We start from the raw sequence: 15,106 nt of genomic DNA on the forward strand, positions 1-15,106 counted from the left end.
CTTTCTGCATAACTGATCACGTTGCAAAAAAGCAGCCCACATCAGACTTTGAAATTCAGGCCAAGCAGAGGGGCTGGGCCAGCTCAGTGGAACACTGAAATAATACACTTGCCTTTCTCCTCTGCAGTCCAGAGATTTTCCACAGCACATAAGCTCCAGACAGCTTGGCATACTTTAGCATGACTGACAGCCTCTGTTCCAGAGATGCACAGGACCAGACTGCAAGGATACTTGGAGTGGAAGACCTGCCCTTACTAGGTCTTTGCTCAAGCTATTACCTTGCAGCGCTCTCTCATTGACTGTAAAGACAACCTTCCAAATCTGTGTAAGGAAAAGTGCCTTAATTTCCAGCTAGCAGGACTCCTAATTAGTTTGGCTGATAATACTTTTCTTGGTACACTTTTTTTTTTCTGGTAGTAGACTGTATCTGTACCCAGGCTGCATCTTTTATCATTGGCTCTGAGCCAAGGAAGCTCGCATTTCCTAGAGCCAGCAGACAGACCTGCTGTTGAACTGCATGCTAAGGGCCTTCTAAAGCCCTTCTGCCTGCCCTGCTGAAGCTGTGGTAGCCCTACTGCCCCGGCAGTGCAGGGTGGACTCTCACACTTATTCAATAACTTGTCCTCCTTCCTCAACATAGCTATTGACTTAAGATAAAAAAGTAAGTACTTGCACACAGGTCGTTGCTGGCAATCTGCTGTTACAGCTCTGCACATATAGGTGGGCTGTTACTGTCAAGCAGCAGGGGGCTGTTTTCCAGTCCGTTCCCCATGTATGTGCACTCGGGGATGTGTCTAAGAACATGTCAGTGTAGCTTTGTATGTATCAAATACTGTGCTTGCTGTTCACGCTGCTGCTTCCAGGTTAGCGAAGACCAGCAGGGGACATTTTCCAAGGCTGAATATCTTACTCTGTGACTTCTGTCAACTTGTATTAAATAGCCTGAATGAAAAGCTGCGTACCCTAGATAGACCTTTTACCTACCATTCCCCAATAGTTTTTTTCCTTGCAAACACTGCACAATAGATTCTTTATTTCAGAGGAACTGACAGAATGAAATTGAAAAGGAGATGGGAGCTAAAAAGCATTGATGTTAAACAGTCCAGTAACTCTTGCACTGAAGCTCTTCTGTCAGAAGGCACAATAGAGCATGAACTTCCCTCCTTTTCACCAATACGGCTTGTAGTCAAACTACTTTTCTCTGGATAAAATTCACTCTTTACTGGATTTTCAAATTAATTCTTCATTCATTAAAGGCAAATTGTCACCAGCAGGTCTACCGCAACCACACCTAACTAGTATACATAAATGCTGAAGCTTACTTTAAAACAGTAGTGATTGTTTCGAAGAGATCTAAAGCAGAAACAAGGGATAATGAAAAGTGAAGGAGACAAGGGAATCTGCATAAATATTATGTGCTGGATAATTAAAAGTCATCTGCCTAAAATGAAGCTATTGGTTTGCGCATGGATGCTCCTTCACAGGGAGCCCTCCTCTTTCCTTCCTTTGTTCTGTGCTTTCTTCCTTTTCCTGAAGCTGGCCAAACATACAAGTGGAGCTGTTCAGTGTTTGAAGAAACAGTTTGTCCAATAATAGAAATAGAGTTCCACCCTTCTACACTTAGCAAAAAAAAATGATTTCCCTGCTACTGTTTTCACATAAATTCCTCACATAGGAAGCATATTAAAAAAGAGAAAACAGAAAAAAACCCTACAAGCTAGATGCAGAGTAGGCTTCAGTATAGAGAAGCCTGGCTGCTCTGGAACATTCTCATATTGCTCTGCCAAGGGAAGTGACTGAAATTCTTCGAGCTCATGGTTGGTTGAACCTTTCCTCGAGTGTTCATTCACGGCAGAGCTGGCTAAGGATTCTACTCGACAGCCCTGTGCGAGGGGTTTGGCACTGCAGCGCTTAGCACTTCAAGAGTCCATTGTATTTAATCTCACAGCATGTCATTCATTATCCCTCTGTTTGCTTCCATGGCCGTGTGCACCTCACACGCACTTGTTACCCACGTCACTGGGTATATTTACTCTAACAGAAAGTGCAGATCTTTCCACCACTTTCTTTAATTCTTGCCACTTCTCTCTTCTGCCACTCAGCCTCATCAGCAGCCTTTTTGTCTTTCAAACCACCAATAACAGCATTCTACCAGTTTTCTTCCCTTAGGGGAAGACCAACTGAAACAAGTCATATTCTTCAAAGTATTTTCATGCTTCTTTATTCAGTGGTAGGCATGTAAACCATCAGTTTCAGTAGACTAAGGATAGAGAAGATACTTTCAACTGTTCTATTTTTCATTCTATTTTTATGCATCTGAAATCTGGCCCTTTATCTCTGCAGTATATGAGAAGAAAAATAGCCTTTTTTACTTAAGGATCTGCAGGTAGAACAGGTGACAGCTTTCAGGGCAGCAGAACTTTCTCTCAGGTTTTATTAGGACACACATTTTAGACTCAAAAGAGATAAAAATCTAAGGATTACACAGAATAGAGATTGCTCTTTTCTGGAGTTTATCTAATGGATTTACTTAATCATCTGACATAAAAAGAATCGGATGGAAGTTACAAATCCCAGGTTCCATTTACCTAGAGAGCTCTTGAAAGCTTAACTTTTGTCTCAACAGATATGGACGTTTGGGAGCAAAGGCGCTGTAATCTTCATTTAATCTAGAGAGCATCCATTTCAATTTAGTTTTTAGATAGAACTTCTGACACACAGCATCAGCACAATCTGCTGAGCTTTTTCCTGCAATGTTTCAGCTAAAATCCCCAGGCAGTAGCTGGGGGTCAGGTTGTCTTTCACTTTGGCCTGCTGATGACTGCAGACATAGGACTGAAAAACTTGTTTTTCGGTGATTTTTACGGAAAATGCTTCCTAGTACACTCAGCAAGTCCAAGGTTAAGGGGAGTTTAAGCTTCTTGAGAACAAACACTTTCTGTTTTGCCTGTAGAGAGCATTAACACAGTGGGGGCCAGCAAGGCAAACTAGCAAGGTTGGAGGTTTAAAAAAACCTCTGAACTGAATCTTTCCACCCAGTTTTAGAGCAGCAATCACTAGTTGAAGCATGGCTGCTGTACTGCTATAACATAGAGGGCTCAGAATAATGCACTTATATATAGACTACAGCTGCTTTCAGGTTTAGAGGAGAGCACAGCTCGTCTTATCAAACATTTAATGCAATAATCAGCCTGGACCAAAGGAGAAAGATAGAAACCTCCATGCTTAATCTTATTAAAAGAATGGAGTAACTGCCAGCATGTTCATTTTATGAAGGACAGCTGATTTTCATGGCAAACCAAAATTGGTCCCTACTCAAGGATCAGAAATTTCTCCCCTGCCATTTCAGAAGTTGAACTTGCAGTTCCTAGTCTGTCACTCTCCTCTTTTGTGCATTATATTAGAAATATAAAGGGAATTCTGTGCAACTTCCCAGTTGCCAAAACCAGCTCCAAGACAAGTTTCTCATCAGCCCTTTCTCTAGTGCCAGTTTTCTTATTTGTTTAGAAAACAGCTATGTTTTTTAGCACTTAGTTGTACAAAAGGTCACTGCTATGCTTTTTGCCTTTGCATTTCAGGTGTTAGTGCATATTCAGTGCCTATTTCACAAACATATGAGTGACAGATTTATACACCTAAGAGCAAGTCAAAATTAAATTCAGAAAATCCAGCCCTGTCTCTGGGCTGATGATACCAATGAGATGAGTGTTGTGAGATGTGGACTATGATGCCCACAGCAGCTGAAGGATATTCAAACCTGCCAGATCAACCTAAATAAGGTCCACGAGTGTTGAGCGATGTCTGGCATCAGGACTTCTTTCTGTGTGTGAAAAAGTAGAAATTACCATCTTGGTCACCCCAGCAGGTTAAATGTAGCTCTGTGGTTCTTAAAATATTCGCTTATGAGCTTCTATGTGGTTTCATTTGTCCCCAAGACCAAATATGCTAACTAATGAAAGCAACTGTTTCACTGTTCATACATATTCATATGTTTCACTGGTCATACTAAGAAATGCTGTGAAGGAAGAACGAAGTGAAACAGTCAAAACATAAAGGACTTGCACAGCATGAACGGTACCTATGCTATTGGCAAGTAAGCAATAGGATTAGTATATTAGGTTCCAATGCTTATTTGCCTGTGGAGGAATATTGCAGCTGCTGCATCAGTGACGGATGCTGGTGGCATGGCTATGAGCCATTTAAAAGGCCTTGGGGAGATTGCTGTAGAATGAGTGGCAACCAATTAGTATAATTCACATGCTGGTGCCCGAGTTAACATGGACAACAAGAGTCTGAAGCTATTCTCAGCAAAAAAGCTCTTGAAGCACGTCCAGAAAGTATTAACATGCTGCACACCAGGTGGTGAGAAGGTCACTAGGACAGAGATAATGAGCAACTGGGAAAAAAAAATTCACACGGGAACTTTTATCTGTTCTAATTCAAGCACCATTCCAGGCTTTGTTCCGAGATTTCCTTTGCTGTAGAATCTAATCAGGCTTTTCAAATACCTTTAATTACTAAGAATAGAAGAATTAAGAATTTATCATTTATATAGCCTATGCATTTTGTGGGGCCCCTGTAATCTTCTTCCTCCTTTAAACAACACCCTCTGCAAAGGCCTTGTTTGAAGAGTCAGTTAAAGAACCTGAGCTAAGCATGTTGGTAGATTTCCCTGTGAAAACCACATTAGAAAGACATTAGATTAACTTGAATATTCAGACTAGACAGGAGCTTTTCTTTTCTGAGCTTCTTGGGTTCAAGTAAGCAGCAAAGTCAGCATAGCAACAGTACAGATGTAACATCTCAGAAGCGAGTGCTGTGGTTTTAACTATGCTAAAGAACAGTCCTACAATTCTGTAAAGGCATGGACAAAACTGCGCCTTGCTCTGTCTTTATTCACATTTCTTAGCAGTGTTGAGTGATGAACAAAGTAGATGTGAGAAGAGAGAAACATGAGGCCCATTGCTGCCGTTTGCATGGGAGCTCAAAATGGTAGCTCTGCTTTTCCACACCGAAGCTTAATTTTTACTGACCTCACTAATGATGTTGGTGAAAAACAAAGACAGTGTTTCTCATACATTTGAAAGCTGATCCCCTCATTCAGAGAAAAGAAAACTGATCTTATGCACCCCATTTTAACCCCACATGTCTTGGGAAAAGCATGTTCATCTACCTTTTATGTGACATTTGAGCTTCCCCTTTCTCCATCCACTATTCAGCTCTTCATACAACCTCCTGGCTGTATGCTACACTTAAATTTTGAACTGAGCAAGGCCAAATGGAAGTCAACTCTTTTGGTAAGCACAGAGATGATAGGGAAACATCAGTGTTTGTCTATGGGAAAAGGTAAAAGAAGCAAGACCTAAAAAATGTTTTGATATGTCCAAGAGGGAGAAAAAATACAACCCATAAAAACACTGGACAGTACTTGACACTATCCCTTTAATAGAAGAAAGATAAACCTGAAAGGCAGCTGCAGCAAGACATATCCCATCTTATGGTGGATTAGCACCATTTTGGTTTGAATGCTGCATCCAAATACCTTAGGATGCTCCAGATACAGGGCTTCTTATATTATTTCAAGTGCTTACAATTAGTATATAACTGTCTCTGCTGACTGCCTTCACTGAAAAGCAGGCAGGCATGGAGCAGTTGTTGACAACGCGTTTGGAAACATCACCAGAGCCAAGAAATTAAATGTTCAGGGCCTTTGTGAGGTGTTTAAGAATGTCAGTTCATATGGCCTGCCTACTTTCCACTGAATACCTGTCTTGGCCAATTACTCAGGACTGGATGTGCCAGAGAGGCCTGCAGAGAGAAAGAGGAAGGGAGCTGAATCAGTCTCTGCAAGGAGATGACATGTTTAGGAAGGCATTTGTACATCACTGATCACAATTTTATATAGACTCAGAGTTGGCTTAAAACCACCTAGCAGAGGTGCTGCTGGTGGCATAGCCATATCAGAGCAGAGCTCAGTACAGACTGCAAAGTCTGCCTGAAGCACTAGGCAAATACACAAGAATAGGCCTGTTACTGCACTGCTTGCAATAATCAGGCAAAATCATTTAAGCCTGCTTGCTACAGCCACTCCTTGGCTGCGCTTAAGTCCCTCCCAAGTTACAATAGATGTATGCTATAGTAGTACTTGGTACCTAAAGTCTTATGCTCTTTGACATAAGGACAGACCCATACAGGCTCATATAGTTTCTCCTATGCCAAAGCCTTGACTCCAGCTGGGGTCACTGGGCACCATATTATTATAATAATGTTTTCTTCAAGAGCTTTTTACAGAGAGCAGGACTCTGAGGAACCTTGTCCTTTTTTTGCCTGCCCCTCCCTTTTCTTTTAAATTGGAGGGGGGCACTTTCTGCCTCTTAAGGTAGAGCTACATTGTGTTCTGCCACCAAGGAATTTTGCAGAAAAAAATGAGAACAAACACAAGCATCGTAGTTCAGAAACAGAGGCATACTGTCATTTTGTATTTTAGGCTACTGTTTCTCAGCGTATGTTCCACAGACCCCTGACCACTTTCAAGGAGCTTGCAGGTGGCAGCTAAAAAAAGCCAGTCTGCTGTCATTACACTAATGGGATCTGCACCTCCACTGGAAAGTCTTTTGGGAACCTGCAAATTGAAAATGGTTGGAAACAACTGCTCTGAATCATGTCCCTAGTAGTATTGTTCAAGTTTCATTTCAGATATCAGTGAGCTAATGTTAGCAATATGCAGAGCGTAGAGAATAGGTATAGGGAAATCAAGGTCAGGAGATGAAACTACAAGCCCCAAGTAGCAAGAAGAGACCTCTCAGAGACAAGAGAAGAACGTTCCTGACTTTCTATCTATTCAGGCAAATGGACCATATAAAGAGCTTCTATTTGACATAGTATTACAGGAAAAGGTCTTATTAGCAGTGTCGCTAATGTATCTTACATCTCTGATTTAGTAAAAAAGCAATCCTGTGTTGTATCATTTTCCAGTTATTTTCTTTAGCTATGCATCTTTTTCAAATTCAGTTCTTACCTCTCTGCACCTAGAATGTGCTTGAAGTTTAAAAAAATATTTCACTAGTTTGTTCATTTGTATTTCTTCCCCTTCTCTTTCTCCACAGAATCTTATGGCAAGAGCCCTGTACGATAATGTCCCTGAATGTGCAGAAGAGTTGGCCTTCCGCAAAGGAGACATTTTGACAGTGATAGAACAGAACACCGAAGGTCTTGAAGGATGGTGGCTCTGCTCCTTACACGGCCGGCAAGGCATCGTTCCAGGCAACCGTGTGAAACTTCTGATAGGCCCAGTGGCACAGGACAGTCCTCCTAGTCAAGATATGTCCAATTCAGGACTGACACATCAATCCTTCAATCAACAAAAAATCTATCAAGTGCCAAGTTCACATGCCTCTGCACGGGATCCCATCTATCAGGTGCCACCTTCCCACCTGAATCAGGGAATCTACCAGATACCCACTAGTCATGGTCTCATGGGACAAGACATTTACCAAGTGCCACCCTCCATGCAGAGAAGCATTGACGGTCCACCTCTGGCTAACAAGGTGTGTACATTTATTTTCATGTCATAGCTCCAAAGCGGGTCACTTGTGCTAACTAGCAGTAAAATGGTTAATAGCTAGCGATAGTCTCTAGACTTAAGAATAACAATGTAGGAAGGATAAAAAGTATGCCAGACTTTCACTTGCAGAGCTACTTATCCACTTTCCACTTGTATATTTGTTGCTGAGGGAGGAGAAGAAAGGCTTAGTGTTTAATGACTTGCATCATTCATAAAGATATACATTTTAGGGTGGTACTACCACAGGCGCTAAAGGTGAGGAAAACTAGTGATCTTGTGTCCTCACAAGCTCCCCAGGGAGGCTGAAGCACATCTGGCCTGTGGCACTCTGCCATAGTGAGATTAACTCCTCCACAAGTTAACAAGCAGTTACATCAAGTAATTTTTGTTTAATTAAAAATGATGTACCACCTTGTTGGAGAAGTCCCAATAGGTCTAAATCACAAAGAGAAATTGATGCTGGATGGAACAAGGAGTGTATTTGGAAGAGTGAGAGAGCAGCAGAGTGATGATAATGAGGGTTGTTTTAATACAGAACCTAAGGCTGTTAAGAGGGCAGTTGAGGTTTATCTTCCACTAACGGCAGGTTTCTAGACTGAAAGCGGGAGCTGCTATGTGATGCAGCTATTGGTGCAACAGCCAAGAGCTCCTAAGCCACCAGTAAAGGAAGGCTGCATTGTGTTGGTTCCCCTTCATTCTTATTGCCTAGCTCAAGCCCTCCTGATAACCACCCTCACCAAACATTTTCTACCATTCCCTCTGCTTAACTTAGCAGGGAAGCCCTGTGCAGGTAGCAGCAAGGTCTGATGGCAGAAAGGGATTGGGGAAGGTGCCTGAGAGAGGAAGGAAATTCTCCTGGCCTTCCAGATCTATTGTTATTGTCAGCCCAAAAAGAGATTGCCCCACAGTCCCTCCCTTCCCAGCTCAGCAGCTTCCCTACCTTTACAGCTTATAGCCTAGCATTTAGATCTGATTTACATGAGCAGATTATATCTATCAGGAAGTTCCTGACTAGTTTAAACTTTCCTCTCCCAATTTATGTTGGCAAGAGTCAGTTTGGAGATTTGTTTTGTTTTTTTCATTACTCAGCCTTTTTCATCTCAGGCCTTTGGAAAACTTCTTCTGATGTTTTTTATTCCTTTATTTCCTTTTCATTGATAAGAATAAATGGATTTTCTTTTCCTTCTAAGCAAGGGCAAAAAAATCTCTGAAATCATTCCAAATCAGGTTGTAAAGAGATTTGTTTGCTTAGCTTTTCCACAATTATTCTCTGAAAGGTCTGCAGGCAGATTAAATGAGAAATCTGAGCTTGTGCACAGGTAGGGATAGGATCTTTGTTGGAGCAATTATGTGGGTTTTCTTGGGAGATCTTGCAACATTTCTCTCCTTTTTTCCTTTCCCCATAGACTATAGCAAAGCCTTTTTCAGGGGTAATATAATTTGCCTTTCCACAGTACGATTTAGATATCCTCCAAGGTTGCTAGTGAGGACCCAGTAAATAGCTTGTTGGTGGAATGGCACAGAAGAGATGGTATTTTAGCATCTGTCTGCATGGATCAGTACACTGTTGTGTAGAGATGCCTCAGCGTGGGCCACAGATGATACACAGTAGTGCAGAGCTGCACTAAAACCTGTTGGAAGCCCAAGATACTGTCTCAGGCAAAGTGCCATGTGCTGACTAGCTACCTTAATTTTAGAACTGAGCTGCCTAACTGACCACTAGCATAGTTTGCTTGCATACTGGAACACTGTAGAGTACCCACAGACTAAGTCTGAAAGAAAAAATGATTTTACTGAGCTATGTTCTGCCCTTCCTCCATGTAAAGTCCCTTACCTCCACCCCCAGCTCTACTGAAACCAGGAGGACATTCTGTATAAACCTGGTTGTTGAAAGAAGTGTATTAAAAAAAAAAAAAAAAAAAAAAACACCCTAGGTACACTGAGAAAATTAAAACAAAGATTTCTGTTTCTTTTCAGTTACAAAAACTAGAGACACTAGACCTGCTTTCTCAAAGTTTCTGCATAGATTTGGTTTCAGAAAATTTGAATATGCATTTTTCTAGGTATACGTCACAGCCTTTCAAAAATGAAGACCAATATTTGACTGACCTATAACTTGGTTTGTTTAAATCCTTGCATTTTTTTTGAAAGGTCAGCCATGCTGCATAAAAACATCTGTTTACACTGCCCACTGTAGAATATTTTAAGTATATGTATTTATAAAGCAGCTTACACTTAACAAAGTAGCTACCAATGTGCTTAGTGCTAGCCAAATCTTGTTGCTTAGGGATGTGACTCTGTAATCCTGGCTTACAAGTTATTTGACCTAAGAGTTCTGAGTCCTGAGAATGCTGATATTCACTGTGTATTAGTGGCAAACTTGCTGCATGAGAAATTTCATTCCAGTGGACTGCTTTGATTAAATGCAGATGCATTTCTAGTTCCGCAGAACTGTCTGTTTTGCACCAGAAAGATCCCACTAGGTTTGAAATGATGATGTTGGACAAGAGTGGACTGTCGGACTATTGGTAACAAAAGAATCTGGAGCAAAAAATAAAGGAAGAGTACTCCATTCTTAATCCTGCCAACCTTGCAAAATAGTATGTAAGCTACACTTACAAAGAAGAATTATTGCAACTGGCTGCTGATGTCCTCAATAAAAAAAAAAGCCTAATTAGGGGGAACCACTTTTGCACTTGCCCCCTTTGTCTGAGTGAGGAAACCGTCTGTCATCCAAAATCCCCCTTGTCAAGGGATTGCTAAAAATAATCTTTAGGTATTAAGGGAAGCTGGAAGTCTCGAACATTTGATCTTGGGAATCTTAGCTTTGACTTCCGAAGTGATGAATATCTTTTCTCAGACTTGCAACACCTGCCCCAGCAGCTTAAGCAAGCCACTCTACCTTCTCTGCCTTCTTTCATTAGCTGAAACAGCTACTTGCCCTACTGCATGTTTTGGCAGGTTTGCTGAAGTTGAGGGGTTTTACTATATTCTTGTCGTTTGTGTCGGTTTTCTCCCTTCCCTTGGCAGAAGCCAGAGAAGACTGTGTGTCCTCAGGAGCGTTCTAAGCAGCATCAGCAGCAGTTTCTAGCCTATCCAGTTCTGTGCACGTTTGCCGATTTCATTTGTGCAAATGTGTGGTTTGGCTTCTATACGAGTTTTGCAGGCAAAGCTTAGGAACTGCTGTCAGGCAGGAATTGTCTAGCCGCGAGTGACACTAAATCAACAGCAGGCGTGTTACAGAGCTGTGCTGAGGTAACATGTTCAGTTAGCCGGAAGAGCAAAGCAAGTCAAAAAGGAGTCCTGAGGCAGGTAATTATAATGATGAATTGATTCTGGCCTAGCGAGCTGTTGACAGCAGAGCTGCATCAGCTCCTTCCATCAGATTAAATTACCACCTTCTAAAACTCACTCTACCACTGACATAGATAATAAGGGATAGCTTAAAATTAGCCTTGCTCAGCAGCAAGCTTTTCTAGCTGGGCTGTAAGTTTAGTCACAAAACAGTTAGACCCATAAGCATGAGGGGTGTCTGAGGACCCTAAAGATATGAAAGCTGTGTTTTAGGATTTTTTCCACCACTCTGCTCTACTCTCAGCCTTGCTTTTGGGGTTTTTTTTTGTTTTGTTTTGTTTTGTTTTGTCTTTCCCCCCACTACAAACAGCAAGGAGAAGGAATTTCGAGACAAATCTGTCATTCATAAAACCTGAGTTTTATCCTTGCCACAGACTTCTGTGTAGTCTTGAGTGGCATCTCTACACCTCATCAATCTCATCTGTAAAATATGTGGGAGTAATTGTGAAAGAGATCTCATTTATGCAGACTAATTTGAGAACACCCTCTGAGAAAGATGTTATCTAAGCACAAAGTCTCTTCTGCACTTACGATTGCATATATCTTTCCCTAGTTTAAAGCTCTTGTGCAAACTAATGGTTAAAGAAGATGCTACAATGATAGAAATCTTCTCTTTGTTGTTCCTTTTTTTCCCCTAACTGATCTGTTGTGCTAACGACACCCCTATTCCCCAAAGAACAGCATTGACCAGAACTTTTCAAGGGAAACATTTTCCTGTTGGAAAACAGTTTCAGTAAAATCTGAAAGCTTTCTGTAGGAACCAGTAGCTTTTGCAGAACTCCTGGTCAAGAGAAATCACAGAACAGAATGTGAGGCTAATGTACCACAGCTGTTCAACCTGGGGAGAGACTGCAGTTGGCTACAGGGAATACTGGGAATATCAACCCTAAACTACAGCTCCCACAAGGCATTGAGTGTCTCAGGCAGAGGCAAATAGGGATTAATACCAATTTGGAACACTTTTTTTTTTTTTTTTTTTTTTTTTTTTTTTAACTAGAACGTTACGGTTCAGGAAACACTCAGATAATCCATTTCTTTAAAATGAGTAAAGCAGAAAAGGAAAGGAACTCGTATTCACACATGAACATCCCTGGCCAAGTATAGACATGCCCTTGACAGATTGAGTCTTGCATCCCAGCATCCCCGTCCTTCTCCAGAAGTTCATTGCCTTCAGCAAGAAGTTTTCTTTTGGGTAAACCATGGCTAAGGGCTCGCTGGTTTGATTTGTTCACTGATGGTCTTATTTTTATCTTAGAGTTCTGCTGATTGAATCCATGAAAAAGTAGAAACACTGCCCCACAAGTAGCACTGCCCTGACAATTTTGGCACAGAGTTTAGTAGCAAAAGGCAGTTAGCTGTGTTCTGATGTTTTTCCTTCCAATTAAGCAAGTACTGTCCTAGCTGGGAGAAAACATCAGTTGTATATAAAGTGTGTTCCAGAAAGCAGTTTGCCCCTGCATTATCATCTTTCTACTTACCTAATTTCACATTATTGGAGTACACGGAAACATACTTCGAGCATAGTAAAGAGTTGTGTTTAATATGCTAGGTATTTTTTTTTCTCATAAAAAGAAAGGGAACATGTGTACTATTTGTAGTTTGTTGGCAAAATGTATTTGTATTCTAAAGACAAGAAGAATGTCCTCATTTACCCTCAGGTCTCAAATGTCTCAGCTTCTTGTGAAATGGTTTATTTAAATGGCCCAAACAGTAATCTTATAATCATTCCTTTCTTCTACTTTCACGTTACAAATTCCACTTTGGGGATTTGTATCCTTCGTAACAAAATATTGCTTCATGTTAAAATGTTAAACATACAGCAAATTTGCTGAGTGCGGCAGGAATTGAAACATAAACCTCAGCGCTCAGTGCCCTCTTTCATGAAATGTACTTTAAAGGGTGAAATTCTCTGAAATTACATGCAAACTGAATACTAAAAACAGCACACAGCCTTTTCCATAGTCTTGAGAGTTTCCCCTGTAACTTTCCACATGAAATTAATAAGAGAACAGTCATTTTACTGATACGAAGCCTCTGCAATTAATCTATCTCAGTGGTCTTCCAGAAAACCACTGAGTGAAGAAAGCCTTGCCCACAAGTTATAGTAAGCACTAGTTAGTTACTGATGGGATTTGTGGATAAGTATTTTAAGAAAAAGACTACGTTTTATTAGGCTGAATAAACATATGATCTCACCATTACTTCCTGCTTCTCCCTAAGTGCAGAGCTCTTTTTAATCAGTTCTATTTTTAGACCACAGGTATGTATTTTTTCCCTTGTAGTAACAGAAAAAAAGCCAGCCTTGCAGTCTCATCCAACAGATAAGCTCCTCAGGGACACAAAGCTGCCTGCACAGATTAAACTGCAGGCTCAAACCTTAACGAAACTATTAAAAAAAATGCAAGTTTATAGGCTTATTCTTTGGTGGTTAGAAACTTAAGTGGATCTGTGTTTACATCTGAAAATACACTAGGCAAACATTAAGTTTATATAATTTCAGTTTCCCCTAAAGTACCAGACTCTAAAAACAGCGTCAGTGGGGTATTTTACAAAAACTTGAATGGAAAAATGATGATGCAGTGATGATGAATGAATCTCATCATAAGGAGGAAGTGTGGTTTCTGGAAATACTCGAAGACTCATCTTCACCCTTTTTCTGCTGGAAAATATGATTCTGGTTGAAATCTAGAGGCTCCTGATGATTTTGTACATGTTTTATTTTGGAAAAAAAATTAAGTAGCCTCAGAACGTCATACTTCCACATATCTGGAATTAAATGTTTACATTTTTCTTTTCTAAATAATAGTTCATATAGTATGCATTTTTCAATGCAAAAAATGTAAATGAAGTTTTCTGCCAAAGTGGATTGTTATAATGGTGAAAAGGTAAAATTTAAAGTCATTTAGTTCTCAAGAGATGAAAACCTTTCATAAGATACTCTATCCTTAAAAAAAAAAAGTCAAAAAAACCCCCAACAACACACCAAACCTAGCATATTCCAACTAGGACTTATCATCAAAACTTTTTAATTTGCACAATCAATCCTTACTGAGATCTAGTATAACGATTACATTGATGCAACTGCCAGTTGAGGATGCGATTTATATCTGTTTAAAATGTACCTGTATCCTTAGAGCTACTCTCATAAACTTGCTAAAAGAAGCTGTGCTAACATAAACACCAGTTAATAAGAGCACCCATTTATACACTTACCTTGAGAAACCTGTATGAAAATGGAAAATATGTGGAAAATGAAGAGGAAACTCTTCAAAAGAATTGAAACAATTGTTTGGACTGATCCTAACTGATTTGTGGTTTGTGAGCTTGGAGGATTTCATGTCATTCACAACACTAAGACCTCTTTCTGGCCTACATTTCCCAGCACTGTTTCCTCTTTGCCTCTGAACCTACCCTCGATTTAGCCTTCTGTCTTTGTGAGGAGAAAGTCATGGTACTACTAGCACAGAAAAGAGCGTTTATTTGCCAAATGATTCTTCATGTTAGAACCTTTCTAAAACGGGAAGAGTAAACAGACTGGGAGCACCAGCACATATTTATCATGGACAAGATATCAAAATGCTGAGGTGCTGAGTTTCCCTGCATGCTTTTCATTAATTAAAACTTCAACTCACATTTTATCACAGTTCCCAGAGAATGCTTTGCTCTTTAGGAGATGTACACATTTCCCCACTCAAAGAAGTATTTCATAAAAGGGTTTGGTGGGGCAGGGCTTACTTCTCCATTAGATCCAACCACAGACATTTGAGTGCTCCAAAATGCATTACTCTTGTATCACTGATACTATAACACATCAGCTCCTTACCCTTGTTGGCTAACACTTGCAGAAACAATGAAGTCATTGACTGTCTAAAATAAATAGTTGCCATGGGGATGGTACTGCTAAAACTCTTAAAAAGCGAATTGGACAAGTATGCTCTTTCACACTTCCCTTAAAATTGCTGGTATTATAATACTAACTGGTATGTTCTGCTCTTTTCTTCACTCCTTATCCACTTGTAAAATGACACATCCTCAGAAGTGTTGATTTGCCTTTTTTTTGTCAGATATTTGTAAGCAAGAATGACTCCATTAGAAACTGTGAAATACTCCTTTCCAGTCTGTCCTGTAATTCAAGGCCAGCCAGCAGCAAGCCTGTTCCCACTTAAGTAAGCAGAAATGCTTCTCATA

General features: G+C 40.4%; 1 protein-coding gene across 1 annotated transcript in view; it reads left to right on the forward strand.

The window, feature by feature from the left end:
* Positions 1 to 15,106, forward strand: part of NEDD9 (neural precursor cell expressed, developmentally down-regulated 9) — a 40,799-nt gene that overhangs the window by 9,790 nt on the left and 15,903 nt on the right. Inside the window, exon 2 of the mRNA XM_062569977.1 lies at positions 7,107 to 7,547. Within this exon, the coding sequence (XP_062425961.1) occupies positions 7,107 to 7,547 (441 nt within the window). The remainder of the gene's footprint in view (positions 1 to 7,106; positions 7,548 to 15,106) is intronic.

The sequence above is a fragment of the Rhea pennata genome, chromosome 2 (assembly GCF_028389875.1).
Source record: "Rhea pennata isolate bPtePen1 chromosome 2, bPtePen1.pri, whole genome shotgun sequence".
In the NCBI taxonomy this organism is placed as follows: Eukaryota; Metazoa; Chordata; class Aves; order Rheiformes; family Rheidae; genus Rhea; species Rhea pennata.